The sequence below is a fragment of the Cyrtonyx montezumae genome, unplaced genomic scaffold, assembly GCF_038088225.1.
Source record: "Cyrtonyx montezumae isolate F1298 unplaced genomic scaffold, pur_monq_1.0 scaffold_17, whole genome shotgun sequence".
In the NCBI taxonomy this organism is placed as follows: domain Eukaryota; kingdom Metazoa; phylum Chordata; class Aves; order Galliformes; family Odontophoridae; genus Cyrtonyx; species Cyrtonyx montezumae.
This window is the reverse complement of record NW_027071903.1, coordinates 28,136,782-28,155,192: the sequence shown is the minus strand read 5'-3', so window position 1 is coordinate 28,155,192 and position 18,411 is coordinate 28,136,782. Positions and strand designations below refer to the sequence as shown.

Sequence of the window (18,411 nt, the reverse complement as noted above, 5' to 3'; positions counted from 1 at the left end):
AGCATTTCTTCACAAGATGCAGTATAAATGTACGCCACTTTTAGCATCCTTTGTACATTTTCTTTAATGCATTCTTTCATCTTTCTGAATCAGGACAACTGCATCTGCAGACTGTGTGCCACCAGAGGAAACAGCAGCTCAGGAATCAAGCTTTCTAGGAGTCCAAACTGTGCCCCTCTCTGGAAAGGGTTCACAGGTTGCCATGTACCTGCCGGAGGCACAACAAACAGGTACAGCACATGTAGAGTTAGCAAGCTTGTAAGGAAACTTTTTGCACAGATTTTGTGCAACCAGCATTCAGCAACAAGTCTGGGCTATTCTGTGCTGTTGTAGTAGGCTGAATGCAAGCCATTACTCCTTGAGCATCTACCTACATATAACAACCTGGCCAGTATGGGAGCTTCCAGCCAAGGAAACAGAAAGTGGGAGAGAATGTCTCACACCTAAGCTTTGTTCCCAAAGATAGTACATATATCAGTGGTTTGAACCCCTTGACATTGAAGACTTAAGACAAAACAAGAGCCCTGATAGCGAAGGCAGAGTAATCATAGCCTATGAATAGGATATATACCCTGAGAGGGAGTGTACAATATATCAAAACATGTCAGAATAGCTCTGTTCAAGGCAAAGGGAAGATTGCAGTTGACCCCTCAGCATGTAGCACAGTAGTGCCATATTTCTTTTTGTCTGTAAAATGATATGCATTCATTTTCATCTTTATTTCTTTTTAAGGAACGGACGTTTGAGTCCAAGGAATGAACTGTTAACATTAAATGGACAATCACTTAAAGATCCGTCCAGCAAGGATGCTGAATCTCTCATTCAGTCAACAACACAGCCGGTGAGCATGGTGATGGCTAGCAAAGTAAGCATGGAAGTTGTGTTTGCCCCTGCAACTGTGGGGTGATTTGACAACATTTACTTGAGAGAGAGAAAAGGGAATCTGCGCATCAGACATTTGAAGGACATGGCTTTTCTCTTTCTGACTAAACCCCAAACCTCTTGTGGTCAGAGTGGTAGCTTACAGCACAGCTTTTTTTTTCCTAGATAAACAGAGGCTATGGAGAAGCCAAGGCCCTGAGAAATTCTAGCATAGTCTGTACAAAGCATCTTTTTAGAGACATATGGCTTGCCAATGCTCATTTCACTGTAGAAGTTGAGAAAAAGAAGAGGTGGTTTAAGGGAAGATCCATGCATCCAGAAGCCAGAAAGCAGCTCCTATAATGAAGTAGGGATTCTTTTTTTTCTTTTTAAATCTAGGATCTGTAGCTAGGAAGTTCTTGTGATAAAAGTTAATGGAGTGTATTACAGAGAGAGAGAAACAGAAGGCATTTACAAGTCAGCAACCCTGGGTTATCACAAAATCTTTCAGGGAGAAACTCTTATGATTTGTTTCTTTGAATTAGACCCTTTTCATCATCCAAAACCAGATGGCACTACAAGTTCTACACTTGCAAATTTTGGAGGTTAGTCCCCTACCACACATTTGCCACTTTGAAGACAATAGAGCTCAGCCAGAGGTTTGATGCAGGCTTAGGATGTTGATCTTCAAGGCAAAAAGTTATCATCTGTGTGTGTTTTTTTTTTTTAATTATTACTATCTACTGTATGATCACATTGAAAACTCTGTTATAAACGTAGACTGAGGAAGTATTCCTGAGCAGACCTACTATCAGGCTTGGGTAGAGAGTAGCTCCTCTCAGGACTGCGGAGTTGTGAACTGTCTCACCCAGATGTGTACAGGGTTCTGCCAAGATTTTTGCTTGTTTTCTTTTCCTTAAGCAGCTCAGTGCCAGAGATATATCATACTGTAGCACAGTATCACCCAAGACTCAGGCAGGTGACCTGCGCAGTCCAAGACAAGCTTGCACCAAAATACTTAAGGGATAAGAGTAAAGGCTTTCCAAACAAGCAAGCTTATGAAAGAAACTCTGCAAAATCAGTTCCACAACGCCTCTTTGAGGACATTCTCTGTATTCTGTATTCTCAAGAGCTCCCTAGCAGAAAGGGAACAGAAAGCCCTAGTATGATTTAACTATATGACAAATGCCTCCACCTGCTGTCAAAGAGGAAAATTACCATCTTTCAGCTCTTGATTAAAAATGGCCCTACTAAAAATTTGGCTCCTAAAATTTGAAAGAAAGTATTTGTTCTGGTTGGCTCCTGACACAGTAGAACATATGGAAATGACTCTGAAAGTTTTCTGTGGCTTTTTTTTTTTTTTTTTTTTGACCACTGCAGAGTACTGCTGAGCAAAGCTGTTTTATACCTGGAATTTTACTAAATCAATTTCCCTGCACTGTCTGCACTCAATAACGTTCTTCATATAACTTCATGTGATTCCCTCACGATCAATGTCATTCCCTATGTCACAACAGAAACAGAGCTATCAGGAAACATAACACATTCAGAAATTATTCCTTACATCAAACAGTTAGTCAGACATTGTCATTTATTTATTATCATTTTTCATGTTTATCATTTAGTTTTTGAAAAATGCTCAAGCTTAGACCTCAGAGTTGCTAAATGCACGTACTTGGACATTATATAAAGATGAGCAGGAGTTAGACACCCATTCAATATTATAAATCTGAGCTTAAAAATTTTGTTTTGAAAATAATGCTCTTCTAAGAAAAAAGTGCCTAAAGCTGCCAGTCATCCTCAAAAATTAGAGTAGGATGGCTACACTTTATTCACAGATTAAAACATTGGTCTGTTTGAATAGATGGATGATGTCCATTAATTTTATGTCCATTCTGACTAAAGATCAGAATCAGTTTCTACCTTGTTGCTTTCTGACAAGCTAGAACCATATTTCTTTGACAAAGCTTTGAGCTATGTACTACGTTATCATCTTACATGTTTTAAGTAATTATTTTTGCTCAGAGTTTTGTATTCAAGCTACAAGCCAGATTAGGAGAAATTTTGTTCTTAAATTGAGATCATTTTCAAGAATTTATTGCATAGTAATAGTCTTACTAGAAAAAGTCAACAGATGGAGGTATTTCTATTTAATATATTCTTGTGTCTTTTGTTTTTTCACCTCGAAGGAAACACCAACCTGTAAGGAAAGGCCTTTGGAAATACAAAATGGTTGTTTTCTGCAAAGTAAAGCCTTGTGTCAGCGGACACGCAGTAACTCAACCAGTAAGTTGCAAAGAAATCACCTTTTCTCTTGTAGCATTCAGGGAACGTACAGCACAGCACTTTGTTTGCAGTGTTGGAAGACAGCACAGCTGCTGTCCAGACACTCTGAGATCCTCAGCTAAGAACTGCTGCCACGTAAATGCATCAGTGTTTATATTCTCAAATCCTACAATCACAGGTTTTGCATGTAAAAGTTCTATTTTATGTTTATCAAATTATATTCTAAATAAGCTGATGCTTTTCTGGTAGGGAATGTTTGTTTTTAATATAATTAACACTAATGGCTATTCCCAGTTAGAATTAAAAAGATTGCTCCCTTCAGAGAGATTCACAGCTGAAGGAAAAAAAAAAAATTTATAAAGGAAATTTACCTGATCAGGTGAATATGCAGAAATGTCCAAAGCTAGGAGAAATAACCTGGACCCTCTCTCCGTGGCCCACAGGTGTAAACCCGTACTGGATAGGGGACATGGACTGCACGGCACCCCGGAAAGCTGTGCCCTTCAGAGAGCGGCAGCCCCACGCCCTCCATACCAATAGGAAATCACTTTCCCAACAGCTGGACTGCTCTGGAGGGAGAACCCCAGTAAGTGCTATGGGAAATCACCTGAAAAATAGAAAAAATACTCTGAGAAACTCTGATAGATGTGGGTGGTTAAGCCTTCCCATCAGAACATATTCTTCTCTGGCCCAGTCAGGGAAAATGGCACTGGAGACACCACTGGTCTCTGGCACTCCTATTTCCTCTCCTTCATGAGGAGCAGGAAGGACGCTATGCCAACAAAACCCATATTATTCTTCAGCAGCTTCTCCCTCCCCTTGGTCTGGCAAACCTTACAGTGTCTGTAATTCCCCCCCAGGTGGTTTGTATCACCTTTGTAGCCAACCAGAGCCACCTCAGAACTCACCACTGAAGAGGCAGCCCTACCTTTCCCCACTGCTGGCCATGGTGATGCTCTGCAGGTGGCCTGAGTTTTGGGCACTGCTGCCACGAACCTCCTGAATCCCCTCCATTGGCCCAGATAAGGCCACATGCAGGTATGGAGTGACCTCGTGGCTGGTAGTCACTGCTCCTGGCTGTGCTGGCTGCATGAGGCTCTTTCTGCTCCACCAGGAGTCAGATGTATTTCAGTAAGTGTAATAACGTATGCCACTTCGTTATCTAAGCAATCCACCACAACCCAAAGGAGCAGAGACAGGGTAGAGGGCATGTGTGGTCCCAAGTAGTGGGTGCTGCCCCTCGGCTCTTTGGTGGCATCCCAGTTCTGGGTACTGCTCCCCACCACACACAGAGACAGAAAGCACAGCTCACACAGCCCGAAACTGAAGAAATTTGAAAACTGCCACTTTCAGATGCAGGAGGCCTGCAACTGGGGTATAAGCAATGACAGAGATGTGGCAAAGATATACGTATCAGAAAGCGTATTTTTGGTCTTGCACAGGCATCTTCCTCCTCTTTTGTTCATGATGCTGAATAAATAAGCTTGTTCACATCTTAAGATCGTGACTTAATAGCATATGTGGAAGTTGAATTTTTGACTGATGTTCCCCACACTTTCACACCTGTTAGTTTCACTTTACTGCAGAAAAAAACATTCAGGTTGCTGGGACTTTTAACAAGTTCTATTAACTCTGGCCCTGCTAAACTACTTGCACAGTTAGCTTTGGGTAATGACATTTGTTGATGCTTAAGTTAGTTCTTAGTACCCGATTCTATGCTGATTTAGGAGGTTTCCATAAATATTTCATTAAAGCTTCATTAAAATGGGAAAAATCTCAGGGGATGTGATGAAGAAATTCACTAGCTGTGGCATGGAGGGGGGAAGAGCACTAAGACATGGCTTGCCTTGGTTATCAAGCAAAAAAGGTGTGCTTCATCTGTTTCAGCTTAGAGAGAATCCTGTGTGTTTGCTTAACGGAGACAGTGCGGAGTAGTTTACAGCCTGAAGAAAGCTTGTAAGCACTAATTCATATTTTTTGGGAAACGCAGAAAGAAAGTTCTATATGTCTCATTGTAAATTATTCATTATTCAGCAGCAAGATGAGGGAAGGGGTTAGAATTTCTTGTTTCTGAGTTCAGTTCTTAAGAGGCAAACACAGCAATACTTTTTTAGGATCCTCAATAGCCACAAATGGGATTCTGGTATGGGGAATCAAGTGAGAGCACAAATGTATCTTTCCACACCACCACATAACTTTAAGGGCCAGCATTGTGGTTTTGCTCTGTTTTTGTGTCACTACAGGAAAGTTTCAGTGAGCAGGACCTCAGAATTCAATTCACATGCATTTAAAGAAAGCATAACACAGACCACCAAGTACTGACTGTATCATGGAAAAGATCTTTTTTCGTATAAAAAGTCCCAAACTCCACAGTGTGTTCCATGCAAATTGACTAGCTGAAAAACAACTGGCTTCTGAAAATCAGAAGGATTATTTAAGCCTTTAGTAACATCAGTTGTAAAGAAGATTTAAAATAAACAAGTTACCCTAATCTGTGTCAAAGAATGACTCGTTCTGTGGGATAATTATATATATATATTTGTATTCACAGGCAATTTCAAGGCCATCTAGATCTTTAAGTACAGCACAGCTGCTGCATACATCTTGTGGCTCACAGGCTTCGGTAATCTCAAACATTGTATTGATGAAAGGACAAGGGAAGGTGAGGCTGCTCTGTTGACTTACTATAAATGGTGCTTTGATTCATTTCTTAACTGTAAGCTGACAATGATTTCAGCTATTCAGGTTGCTACTCGTAGGCTGCTAGGTAATAGCAGAATACAGAGGATACAGAAGATAAGAACTTGGACATAAATTTCAAGTTGTTGAATAGGGTTCTAAGTTATTAAAACTTAAGCATTTCATATTTTATGTATAACTATTGAAGTTGTGAGATGCCTCTCAGAAGTTGTTACATGAAGTATGATAAGCATCATTTACAAAATCATCACTTACTGTCTGTATTTTGTGAGCACATAAGGACATCATCAGTATAGTACTTTCATTTTTCATTTAAGGGATGTTAAATGGTCCCAGAGGTATGAATTAGTTTCACAACACCCTTCTGAGAGTAGTAGATACTTTGACCTTTTATATAAGGAGGAAAGGCAAATAAATAATCAAAGAGAAGCATCTACTTACAAGGATCTATAATCACTGCTTAAATTTATAACACACATTAACCTGCTTGGTAGAGGGTAAGAGAAGAAATCTCCACAGGATCTGTGTGTCTGAAGTCAGTTGTAAGATCATGATCTCCTATGGTTGTTATAGCAGTTTCATTTATGGGAAAGTATATCAAGAGCACAGATAAATGGATCTCTCAAGGTCACATATTGGCCCAGGGGCAAAATGAAACATAGAAGCCTTCTTATGCGTTGATAATGGAGAATTAATTGATTGCAAGTTAATTGTGAAAGTATTCAGCTAAAATTTTCATTTGCTTTTACTACTGGCACGTGTTTGACTATCTTTCATGGATTGTACTATTTTGTTTACTAGTACTGTCCATATAGCTAATGCTGATAATGCTGCAAACAGGATATGAAAACTAAACACAGGTTTTCACATACCATTTTTCTTCCATAAATTAGGGCTTGGGCTTCAGCATTGTTGGAGGGAAAGACAGCATTTATGGGCCAATAGGAATCTATGTGAAAACCATCTTTCCTGGTGGAGCTGCTGCTGCTGACGGAAGGTTACAAGAGGGTGAGAAATCCATCTTTTCTCCCTTTTTCCACTCCAGATTCCCAAAGAATATCTAAAGGAAAGTTAAGTGAAGATGAAAGTTAACTGAAATGAGCCATAAGTGACTTTTACATCTGCATCCATTATTACATGTGCAAAACTCCTTTTTTAGTGCATGCATGTATCATACAATTTAACCACAATACAGTAATAGTAACACAATATATTTTTTTCTTTTGAAAAACAGGTGATGAAATCCTAGAACTGAATGGAGAATCTATGCATGGATTAACACATTATGATGCTTTACAAAAATTCAAGGTTATGTACTCTCCTTCCAGAACAATTTCAGTCTTTTCACACAACATGCGTGTGTACTCAACCCATTCAATCATTGTCTTTTCTTTCCAACAGGCCAAAAAGGGTCTTCTGACACTCACAGTCAGGACAAGCTTCAGCACACCTCATTCTGCTTCCAACTATTTGTCACCCCACTTGTGTCAGTCACTGAGCTCTAGTATATGCATAACCAAAGAGAACAGCTCTTTCAGTTCAGAAAGTCCAGTGTTCTCATTAAATGCCACAAAACCCAATGACAGAGTCATAATGGAAGTTAGCCTAAACAAAGGTAAGTGCTAAAATTAATTTAGCACTAACAAACAGGGCATTGATTCACAAAACACTGCTCATGTGCTGTCTTAATGCCTTTCGTCACTAACCTGATTATTTTCCTGAACTAAGTTTTTAACATACTAAAGTAGACCTCGGTGCCTCCAGTGCTAACAACCATCTATCAGCAGTGGCTTTTGAATACCATCTGTCCTCAAGAGCCGATTATACCATTTTTTTACTCTAGTGTTGTCACATTCATACCCTTCAGATGAAAAAGTAAATCTCTTAGCAACAACTAATTCCTAAGCAGTTCTTATCCTTAATTATTGAAGTAGCTTGCTCCATTCTTGAGAAGGCTTAAAAACAAATAAAATATATACCCATATCTTCCTGTATTTCTGCTATTCCTATTCCAACTGTTACCTTCTCCTGTTTATGAGCAATAACTGAGTGAAATATGTTTTTAAACACAGAATCATCAAAACAATTAATAAAGTTGGTGACTTACCAAATGGAATGGGATCTGACATCAAAGTGTACAGAGCAAAGAGGTCTATTTGCAAAAATCTTGAGCTGTATTGTAGAAAACAGAAAGAAGACTGAGACTATAGATCATACAATGACCACACACTTCCTCCTTAATTTTTGATCTTTTTTTCCATTCCATCTCTCTGTACAGTCATTTGAATTACACTCTCATGGAAAATACTTTGCAAAATAGACTTACATTGCATCCTATGTGTAATACGTACGGCTCATGAACACAAGACTAGGTTCCTGATTTGTACAGAAGAAGTAAATTGAAAACAGCGTTGTTTGTTTGTTTGTTTTCTAAATATTCTCTCCAATTGTTTGTTTTGACCAATTATTACACTTTTTGAATTATTATCACTTTTTTTTCAGAGCCAGGGGTTGGCCTTGGGATTGGGTTATGCAGCATCCCTTACTTCCAGTGTATTTCAGGGATCTTTATTCACACCCTCTCACCCGGTTCTGTGGCACATATGGATGGGAGACTCAGGTAGGATGAGGAAGTTCATCTTACAGTAAAATTTTTCTACTGTTTCGATATATTTTAAGGCTTTCTGTCAGTAGAATTTTTGTGTTAGCAAGGTACTCACATGTAGCAGAAATGCGAGCATCCTTTCTCTGAAATAACACTAGCAGACCATAACGATGTGAGAAGTGAAGCGTTAACTTGATAGGACAGAAGGAAGCTGGAGGTGGAAACAGCAGATGAGCTGCATACAGCAGAAAGATCAGGGACACAAAGTATGCATTGCTAAGCATGAAGTTCATAAGCTGCATGCAGCAGTGCAGTAAATCAAAGAACACTTGACATCCAACTCATTCCCATTCCATTTTCTGTAACGAGACAATGTAATTCAAACTTGTGATCAAATTAGAGATCAACCACGTGAATCTGCTTTTTGCATATTTTTGCATGGGTGAAGCAAAGATGTGAGAAAACATGTTTTATTCACACTTTCTCTTCAAAATCTCTGTAGGTGCGGAGATGAAATCATTGAAATTAATGAAGCATCAGTACAAAATATGACTCTGAATGAAGTTTATGCTGTGCTAAGCCATTGTGATCCTGGGGCAGTGCAGATTATTATCAGCAGACATCCTGAACCACAGGTAGCACTCTGTATTCTGATTTTCAGTGAAACACGTAATGATAAACTAAGATTAGGAAAGAGGGGAAGCGTTAATCTATAAACAGATGAAAAAATGTTGATTACAAAGATGCTGATCTCTTCATAAACATCACTGCGAGTATATGAGACTGATTAAGTTCTAAACCTAGGATATCTTCTCACTATAATCACATAAGATTTGAAGACTGCTTCAAAAGTTTATGTGCTGTGAATAAGGAAATTACAGAAATAAGATTTCAGGTATCAACAAAATTATGTCCAATAGAAAAATAAATATCAGTCAAGAAATAATTCTTTTTAAGAAGATATAAATTTGAAAGAGGGAACATATATTTGTAGTTTCCCCCTTGCACCACTTCCCCACACTCCTAAAAAAAAAAAAAAGAGTTTATAGAACTATTTTCTATACTGGAATTAAAATTTAGGTCCTCCTTGACTGTTTGCTATTCAAGTAAAATATTTTTAAACATTTTGTAATGTCAGATATTTCTGCAGAGTGATTCCTAACACCAAGTGCAGCATGAACGATTAAGTGTAATGTGGCATTAAGTTACCATGAACGTTCAACATTAAATTACCTTAAACCAACAAATCCAGTAGATTTTTTCCAGAGAAATGTGCAGGAGTGCACTTAATGATAGATCCTATTTTACCAAAACAACCAATATAACTAGCAAATGCACACGCACAGAGAAACTTCAGCTATATTAGTATAGATGCCCATGTGATGGTGCACACTTGTTTATCTTCAAAAATGATACATGATATGACTAAGTCTATTCATTTCACAATTAGAAGACTCAGGGGAGCTGGAAAGTTTTGTGAAAGGAATAAAGGTTTAAATGTTATTCATCACACAGCAATCTTGTAAGAGTATAATGGCATGATATTTCCTAGGTGTCAGAGCAGCAGCTAAAAGAAGCTGTTGCACAAGCTGTGGAAAACAACAGGTTTGGAAGGGAGAGATATCAGTGGAGTACTGAAGGTAAGGGGATGAGTGCATTCATTGACATATAGTAATATTGATTTATGAAGAAATAAGGACCAAAGAAATAAGCAATAAACCATACTAGTGATACTGATATAATATAGGAAAACAATGTTATTTTGCTGTCCAAAAACCTAACAGTTGACATTCTCTCACAAGCCTTTAACTCCTTGTACTGTGCAATGCATAACGTTGTGTCAGCTGATGGTGGCAGATAGGTGCAAATTGAACCAGCTGGATGGTAGAAGTAAGCCCTTTTCATATATTGAAACAGACATTTTGATTGTGTTTCTTATACAGGTGTAAAAAAACTAGACACAAGCTGGCATGGGAGACACCCATTTGAAAAACATGTTGAAAGGAATGCTAATTATTGCAACCGTAAAGCCCAGAAGCTGATGACCCGCTCCACCAGTGACAGCAGCTACAACCCCAGGTCCTCGTGCAGTAATGGTGCTGCATATCAACTGAATGACTTAAAAGAAAGGGTACACAGCATCGATGTACCAATTACCAGACAGCCTGGCCTGCTCTACTCGTTGTCTGGAAACAGTTTTGAGAGGAATTCCCCTCTTACCTGTAGTGAAGGAGGTCAACCCTTGCAAAATACTAAGAAATCAACAGAGATTCTTGTTAGAAAACCTAAATCATCGAAGCCCAAACCTCCACCAAGAAAGTATTTTAAGCAAGACTGCACAGGAAATGAACACTGTACTGCAGACAGAAAAGAAAAGCCTGTATCTGAGGTGACTGAATCACCTTCTGCGAATGTGCAGGTAAAGCAAAATCTGTGTGTGTGTCTGTGAGTGAGGCAGAGGAAGGAGCAGGGCAAAAAGAAGAGCCATGTGTGATGACAGGAAGGAAGTCAATGGAGAAAGAGAAGTGTGCGTGCCTTAGTGAGGGCTGGGGGAAGGGTTTGAATGTCTTCAGTTTTGAAAATATAGGAGTAAGCCAGTTGAGAGTATATTTGTACATTACTCAGTTCCTTTTCTTACCTAAGATAGAATAGAAAGTGTTTCACGTTTGCATGTGAGGGACTGTGAGATCTGCATGTTAAAACAAAGACCTTGCTTGTTTAAAAATGAAACTTCTTTCCCCAGGGTTTAGCAATATGCCAGTAAAAATGAACAGAACTCAACGCAGTTCAGAACATTTCCCAAACTTCAGAGGTCAAAATAAACGGATACAGCTTAGAATGAACTCTGGGTATGATGTTAATGTCCAAGAAAGTTTCAATTTTCATCAGCAGCTACTAGAAAATTACCTACCAGAAGTGAAATTTGGAGCAGTTAAGTGGGTGCTGAACTTATCACTGTGTACTACACATTATCTTTTACAACTCAGTTATTTCAAATAAGGAGAAAAATCGATCTTAAGATCAATAGAGTCAAATGCTTCTCTATTAGTAAAGAAAACCTCCTCTGGAAAGAGTGTCTGTATGTCTCAGGGCAATATTTCTTTAAGAAAAAAAGTGTTTCCTATCAGAATGGATTTTGGATCACAAAGAGAAGGTTATTGCTGCTGTGAGAGCGGAGAAAGGTTTTTCTAGACTTAGAAAGTTGCATAACAACCACCACCACATTACAGAAAACTTAAGGAAGTCTTCAATTACTGATGTTTTCAGGACATACATAGTCGTGCACAGTTCTGTTTCCTATTAGTAATCCTGTGTAGCTGCATAGCAGGCAGTGCTTCCAGCACCATAGGATGGAGAGTTGGTGCTATTGGTTACAGTGGAATCAAGTAATTCAAGAGCATCTGTTTATGGTGTTGAGTAGCATTCATTGCAACCTTGAGGTAATCTTCTCACTCTATTTTTCCAGCTGAAAATAAAAAAGGGAGAGTTCTGGAGGTACAGTAATGATTGAGCCTTATCCAGCTTGTCCTTAAGGGCAAAAGGTCTTCATCAGAAAAAAATTGGTTTACAGTGACTACATTTTTGAGATGTCAGCTGCATTTTTTCAGTCTGTTTACAAGTCTACCATAAAAGATCACACTGGCTTTCTTGAAATAGAGAAACAATTAAGTTGTATAAGGATTACGTCTCAAACAGAAGTAAAAACTTGACTCCTATTCAAATATCTTCTACCAGATTACAAACAGATGAAAATACATTTTTCTTCAGATTCATGTAGTGCAGTTTGCATAATTACATTCTGACACACTTCTATTTCCTGTTTGCTCAGCAGGAAGTTAGAGAACCAATGCTAGAGGGACAGCAAACAGACGTAACTCACAGTGTCTTCACCACTTCTCCTACAGCTTCTGAACACATAACTGCTGTTCCAGCGGGCAGAGATCAAGAAAGAACACCAAACTTAGGTATGTTCAAAATGATGCTTGCAGCTGAAAATAGCATTCTTTAAAATGCAGGCTTCATCCATAGCTGTAATTTTTGGGGTAAAGAATTTTCATTCCATTGATCAGTTTTTGACAAAGCAAAAACTGCATTAGAAGAAGCATACTAGACTAGATGGCTAATTATAAAAGTGAAAACAGACAAGTATCTACTACTGTATTCTTTCACTATAAATAAGCCTTTCCTTGTTTATATAAAAAAATGGCATTAAAGTTTTACTTTCACATTTCTAAAATACATAGTTACGTTTGGTCTCAAGGGAAGAATTGTAATTGTACAAATGCAATGAAATGCTAAAAATTCATAGGTAAAGGATGGAAAAGAAGTAGGAGGCAGCTTGATAATAATGTTTCTCTAATACAGGAACTCCAGGTTCATCAGTACGAAGGCCTGTCCTTAAGAGGCAAGCACGGGTAGATTATACTCTTGATACTACAACAGAAGATCCTTGGGTTAAGATTTCTGACTGCATAAAAAGCTTGTTTAATCCTACCATGAGCGAAGACAACAGACACTTAGATTTGCAACCTGGAATCGACACAAATGAAGAACACGGAAATCGAAGCAGCTCAGAGGCCATTCTGCAGAAATCAGAATCAGAAATAGTCAGTTCAAAAGTGCTGAAATCAGATGAAAGTGATGCTGTGAAAAAGGGCCCTCCTGTTGCACCTAAGCCAGCCTGGTTTCGCCAAAGTCTGAAAGGGCTGAGGAAAGCAAATTCAGACCTCAAACCACAGGCAGATCCAAGTCCTTCTGACCTTCAGAGTGTTTCCAGCAAAGAACTGCAATCCCGTTTATCCTGTGTGTCTTCCAGGGGATCATCGATCAAACAGAGAATAAGCTCGTTTGAATCTTTGAGCGCACCACAATCACCTGAAAAAGTACACCGAAGACTCAGCCCAAAACCATCAGTCCAGAAAGAACACTCTCCCTCTGCAAAATGGTCAGAAGGGGCTCCAAACCATTTCAACCAGACCTTTCCCCAGTGCTCTGAAAATAGCCAACAACAGCCCAAGTCATCTATAGTTACAGGTACAAAGAGCTTAGATAGATCTTCCTGTTCCAAGGACACAATTGCAGACAGCCCAGAGAAAAGCAACGATGCCAACACCAAAAATCCCTCAGGCCTCCTCATTGCAGAAGCCATTGCAACTACCCATGTAGCACCAGTAGCAAAAGTACACAACCTGAGATCACGAAGCTTTCCACTTACTGCTACCCAGTCTTGTGAGATGATGAAGACGTTTGATGAAAAATATAGCAAAATCTATTCCATCAGTAACCACGTGTCATCTGCTTTAATGAAATCTTTGCTTTGCCTTCCTCAGTCCCCAGTCCCTTCTGGAAACAGCACATGGGAAGCTCTGGACACACTGTCTCAAATCACTGCAGAAGAGGATGGGACTTCTGTCCCCTCTGCAAGTGAGAACCATCACCCAGACAGTGGATTTTCTCTAAAGTAAGACCCTGTATTTAAAATCAGATTTGCAGATCAATATTGGTGAGTCTTGGGGCTGATTAGCTGATAAATTTTCTCAGGGAGGAGGGCACAATAGTAAAGAACAAACAGAGATTGACTGGATGACTCACACAGCTGGTAAATTTAATTTGCTATGTAAGTGTAGACATATTTCAGGCTTCCTCCTAGTACAAGAGATGTATTTCTAGTGTCTCAATGGTAGAAGCAGAAAGTGAAACAGACATCATTACTGCGTGTACCAGTGAGGAAGCAGAGGAATTTTAGTATGCTGCTTCCAGAAGATGTGAAAACCTTACAACTTCCCAAAAATAAACTAGCTGTAGCTCATTACTATGATGAGAAACAACAAAAAACACAGACATGTTTATTTAGATTCATTTCAGTCTGGTGCCAAGAGATTATTCTTATTCTTCTGTGTGATTTATCCTTCTTCTGCTAGGCTAATGTGATATATGACTGTGTTTATAATAGTTATGACAGGAACTACCTCCCCCAGTGTGGGTAAGATCGAAAGATGACTGCTCCAGAAGTGTCTGATCTGTGCTATTGTATGTCCTTTCATAACTCAATGTTTCTTATTCTTTTCACAATGGGACAGCCTCTCCGAGCTGAGAGAATATACTGTGAGCTTAGCAGATAGTGAGAAAGAAGAAGAGAAACATGAACAAGGCTCACCTCAAGCATCCGGTGTGTCAGGGCAGTCCGTCATCTCTCTGCTTTCCCCTGAAGAGTTAGCAAAGCTCATAGAGGAAGTAAAATCACTAGATGAAGCAACCTTAAAGGTAAATCAGCCTTTGTTCAGAGTGATTTTTCACTGTGATTTTCAGAATGCAGAGTGGACATGCCTGACTCATCTTTCCAACTTTATGCTGTCACAGATACGACTTGGAAGAAATATTTAAGCTGTGGCACTTATATCCGTGAGCTACAAGCCAGATTATTTTTTCCTCTTTTTCTACAGGAAGCCGCTTACATCACTAAGCATTTTCTGACTCTTTGTACTCTTTAATTTAATTAAAATTATAGTCCAGATCTAATCAATATGTATTCATGTTTCTGTAATGACCTTTCATAATATAGGTAATCTCATTCCAAAATGCTCAGTGAACAAATAGAAAATGTGTAGATTCTCCAGTCAACTCAACACATAAATCAGGATGTTCTTGACACCATTTATTCCTCTGCCTAGGAACTAGATGATATCCACGTTACAGTTTTGCATAAAGAAGAAAACACTGGGCTTGGATTCAGCCTGGCAGGGGGCATAGATCTAGAAAACAAAGTAATAACAGTAAGTAGCATCTTTCTCAAAAAATACTCTGAAAATAACTACTCTTTCTAAAAAAAAACATATTACTTGCTGATTTGCTACTACAGAGGTCGGATTTTGGTATAATTAAAGTTGGCAGCTGTTCACATAGGGTCAGAAAAATATTGATTGTAAGTGGGTGAGAATGAGATCTTTCTGCACAGAGCTGTCATCTCCAGGTAATTATTTGTTAGCAGAAGTGTCCTGTTTCCTTGGGTACCATTCTCCCACCCAACAGCTCTCAAAGCCAACAACCTCAATAGCAGAAACCTGGCAAAGAATGGAAAATACACTCAGTAACAACTATTAATTGAGTAATTTGTCTTCTTTTCTCTTTTCTTGTGTGCCTGTGTGATGATCATGCTTTTCAATAGGTTCACAAGGTGTTTCCCAATGGACTAGCATCTCAGGAAGGAACTATCCAGAAAGGAGATGAAGTACTATCCATTAATGGAAAGTCTTTTAAAGGGGCAACTCACAGCGATGCCTCAGTGATCATGCGACAAGCTCGACAACCCAGACAAGCTGTTGTCGTCACTAGAAAAGCAAAAGATGGAGAAAAAAGTCATAACGCTTCAATTAGCTCTAGCACATCTTCAGTTGCAAGTGATGCCTCACAAGAATCAGGTAAGTTCAGCAGCATTACCTCGCAGCTGCTGCCACCTGCTCAGTGTTTAATCATTGTTTCACAGGACGAGGTGTAATGGCCTTAAGTTGAGTCAAAGGAGTTTCAAGTTGGATATTAGGAACAATTTGTGCTCAGAAAGAGTGATGAGGTATTAGAACAGGTTTGCCCCGGGAGGTGGAGGAACCATAATCCCAGGAGGTTATCAAGAATAAGGTACACACAGCACTGAGTGGAATGGTGTAGAGGTCACAGGCATGGGCTGATGGCTGGAGTTGATTATTTTATTGGTCTTTTTAACCTTGATGATTCTCGGATTCTAGTATCATCACCTGAAATCCGGGGTATTCATGGAATTGTTCAGCATTAGCTGTGTAAATCTGAGAAACATGATCAGGGACAGCACAGTTAGTGAAACACTCCTGAAATAGGTATCTGGGAAAACTTCGTTGGGAAGGGAAAGAAATAATGGATTTTTAAAATAAATGAACCCTCTGAAAAAAACCAGACCAAACCAAACAACAGCCAAGAGCCAAGCGTGAGATCCTCAGTATAAATTTCTGAAAGCATGCAAATATTGTTTTTCTAGTAACAGGCCTGACTGCAGTTATAATGAAAAATCAGTGATTCTGGATTCTAATATTATGGTTTTAATCTGAAGTTTTTACTTCACGAGACTATTTTCCTTTGTGAAAGAGTTGTTGGTTTAAAGAGTGTGCTAGTGGTTGGTGGAGCAAGTTGACTACATCTAAAACATGGCAAGGACAGATTTTTGCAGAACCTCTGACCTTTCTAAGATATTTTTCTGCTCTTTTCTAAAGCACAACCTGGAGAATATTAAGTCCTGCAAATAAAAATTTGCAGCTTTGTGGTTAATCATTTCAAAACCCATGTCAAATCAAGTATGTTTTCTGTAAATTTTGTTCACTGAACATAACGTTCTCTTTCTCCAGCTTCCCAGAGATCTGTACAACCACAAAGAGTAATTAAAAGCTGTCATTTCAATCTGGCAGTTTTCAGTGCCTTTGTGAACAAAACAAGTTCACTTTTTTTTTAACAGAAGTTCATTTTTTTTATAGCTTTCCAAATGTTTTTGTGCCCATCTGCTAACCCTCCATTTCTTTCCAGCAACTGAAGACACAGCCTGTACTATAACTCTAGAAAAAACGGCTGCTGGTTTGGGATTCAGTCTGGAAGGAGGGAAGGGCTCTATTCACGGAGACAAACCCATCATCATCAACAGGATATTTAAAGGTAAGAACTCCTCGGTGTGTATCTGGCAGGTTCTTTGTTGATACAAAGTAGTGCAGTTCATAACTGACTGCTGATTTATACTCATGAAAAAGGGATTTTTTGTAAATGCAACATTATCCCACACAGGGCAAGTAGTTTTTGCCTCCTGAGTACAGGTCATTTATAGCAAACGTGATGGTGAACCTGAATGAGTGAAAGATTAATTAAAAACTCCCCCATAGGGAGAATTCTCACTTTTTTTTTCCTACCCCTCCAGGCAGTGCATTGGAGCAAAGCAGCCCAGTTCAGCCTGGTGATGAGCTATTACAAGTGCACACCACAGCCTTGCAAGGACTCACTCGTTTTGAAGCATGGAACATAATCAAGGCACTACCTGATGGGCCCATCACAGCTATCATCAAGAGAAAGAATCCAAGCTCTGTTACCAAGAAGGCATCTGAAACTTTGTAAGACGAGTAATTAGACTACTGCCAATATTACAAACAAAAAGGGATGGCGTGGTTTTAAAGCCATCTGGCTAGCATGGGGAGATGCTCAGAAACTGCACATGAAAAGTACATACTATTTTACTGCCAGTTAGAGAAAGCTGTTTGGGATAAGATAAGATGTGAACAAAATGTATATGATTATTATTTCAGAAAATTGTTTCAATGTCAAATGATAACAAAAAATGACTTTATAAATAATATACTAGTTGTAATAAGACACAGAATCTATAGTACTCTTATTTTAAGCCATTCTCTCAAATACTTAGAGTACGTTCTGCAACTGTTTACCTCCAACTTCACGAGTTTTGCTCCCCACCTTATCTTCCCAAGAGCAGGGAATGTACATACCTACAACTAAACACAGTAACATCAGACCTGTAAAATGCAGAGGAAGTAGGGTGCGACTCAGTGCTTCAAAAGTACAACATACCCTGAAAAACTCCAATTTTCCATTCAAAACTGCACAACAGCCTAAAACTGACTAGGGTAGCTTTCTATTAGCAGCTGAAAGAGCCATGTTGACTCCAGCATGCAAACACTAAGGACAAAAAAAAAAAAAAGGGAGCATCTCATGGTATTGCACGGTGAGGCAGGAAGCTGAGGGTAATACAGTGAAGTTCTTCCAACCTTCCTTTGGTCAGAGATCTCAGAGGACCAAGGCAGGAGAGCAGAAAGGACATCTAGAAACAAGAAAAGTGTCTGTATTTGGAAATTCAACCTTCTGAATTCAAACATTTACTCCAGAAACATCAATTTGGCCACAAATCCATGCTGCAAATGCTGCTGCCCGTATTCTGGCAC

The 18,411-nt window shown here is 39.1% G+C and overlaps 1 protein-coding gene and 1 long non-coding RNA gene across 3 annotated transcripts in view; one reads left to right on the top strand and one right to left on the bottom strand.

Moving 5' to 3' along the window:
• The window catches only part of LOC136047005 (uncharacterized), a 22,880-nt gene extending 16,012 nt beyond the window's left edge, over window positions 1–6,868 (bottom strand). Inside the window, exon 1 of one of the 2 annotated variants that reach the window (XR_010622035.1) lies at window positions 6,720–6,868. This is a non-coding gene — a long non-coding RNA (uncharacterized LOC136047005). Of the gene's footprint in view, window positions 1–3,518; window positions 3,680–6,719 lie in introns of those variants that run through there. The other variant, XR_010622036.1, reaches the window with a different exon arrangement.
• IL16 (interleukin 16) overlaps window positions 1–18,411 on the top strand; it is a 26,533-nt gene extending 8,122 nt beyond the window's left edge. Inside the window, exons 2-20 of the mRNA XM_065733963.1 lie at window positions 94–230; window positions 733–865; window positions 3,051–3,147; window positions 3,591–3,733; window positions 5,699–5,809; window positions 6,741–6,855; window positions 7,082–7,155; window positions 7,249–7,462; window positions 8,350–8,467; window positions 8,955–9,087; window positions 10,005–10,092; window positions 10,396–10,871; window positions 12,285–12,417; window positions 12,818–13,913; window positions 14,533–14,716; window positions 15,124–15,225; window positions 15,618–15,870; window positions 16,997–17,122; window positions 17,379–18,411. Of these exons, the coding sequence (XP_065590035.1) occupies window positions 94–230; window positions 733–865; window positions 3,051–3,147; window positions 3,591–3,733; window positions 5,699–5,809; window positions 6,741–6,855; window positions 7,082–7,155; window positions 7,249–7,462; window positions 8,350–8,467; window positions 8,955–9,087; window positions 10,005–10,092; window positions 10,396–10,871; window positions 12,285–12,417; window positions 12,818–13,913; window positions 14,533–14,716; window positions 15,124–15,225; window positions 15,618–15,870; window positions 16,997–17,122; window positions 17,379–17,572 (3,927 nt within the window). The 3' untranslated portion in view covers window positions 17,573–18,411. The remainder of the gene's footprint in view (window positions 1–93; window positions 231–732; window positions 866–3,050; window positions 3,148–3,590; window positions 3,734–5,698; window positions 5,810–6,740; window positions 6,856–7,081; window positions 7,156–7,248; window positions 7,463–8,349; window positions 8,468–8,954; window positions 9,088–10,004; window positions 10,093–10,395; window positions 10,872–12,284; window positions 12,418–12,817; window positions 13,914–14,532; window positions 14,717–15,123; window positions 15,226–15,617; window positions 15,871–16,996; window positions 17,123–17,378) is intronic.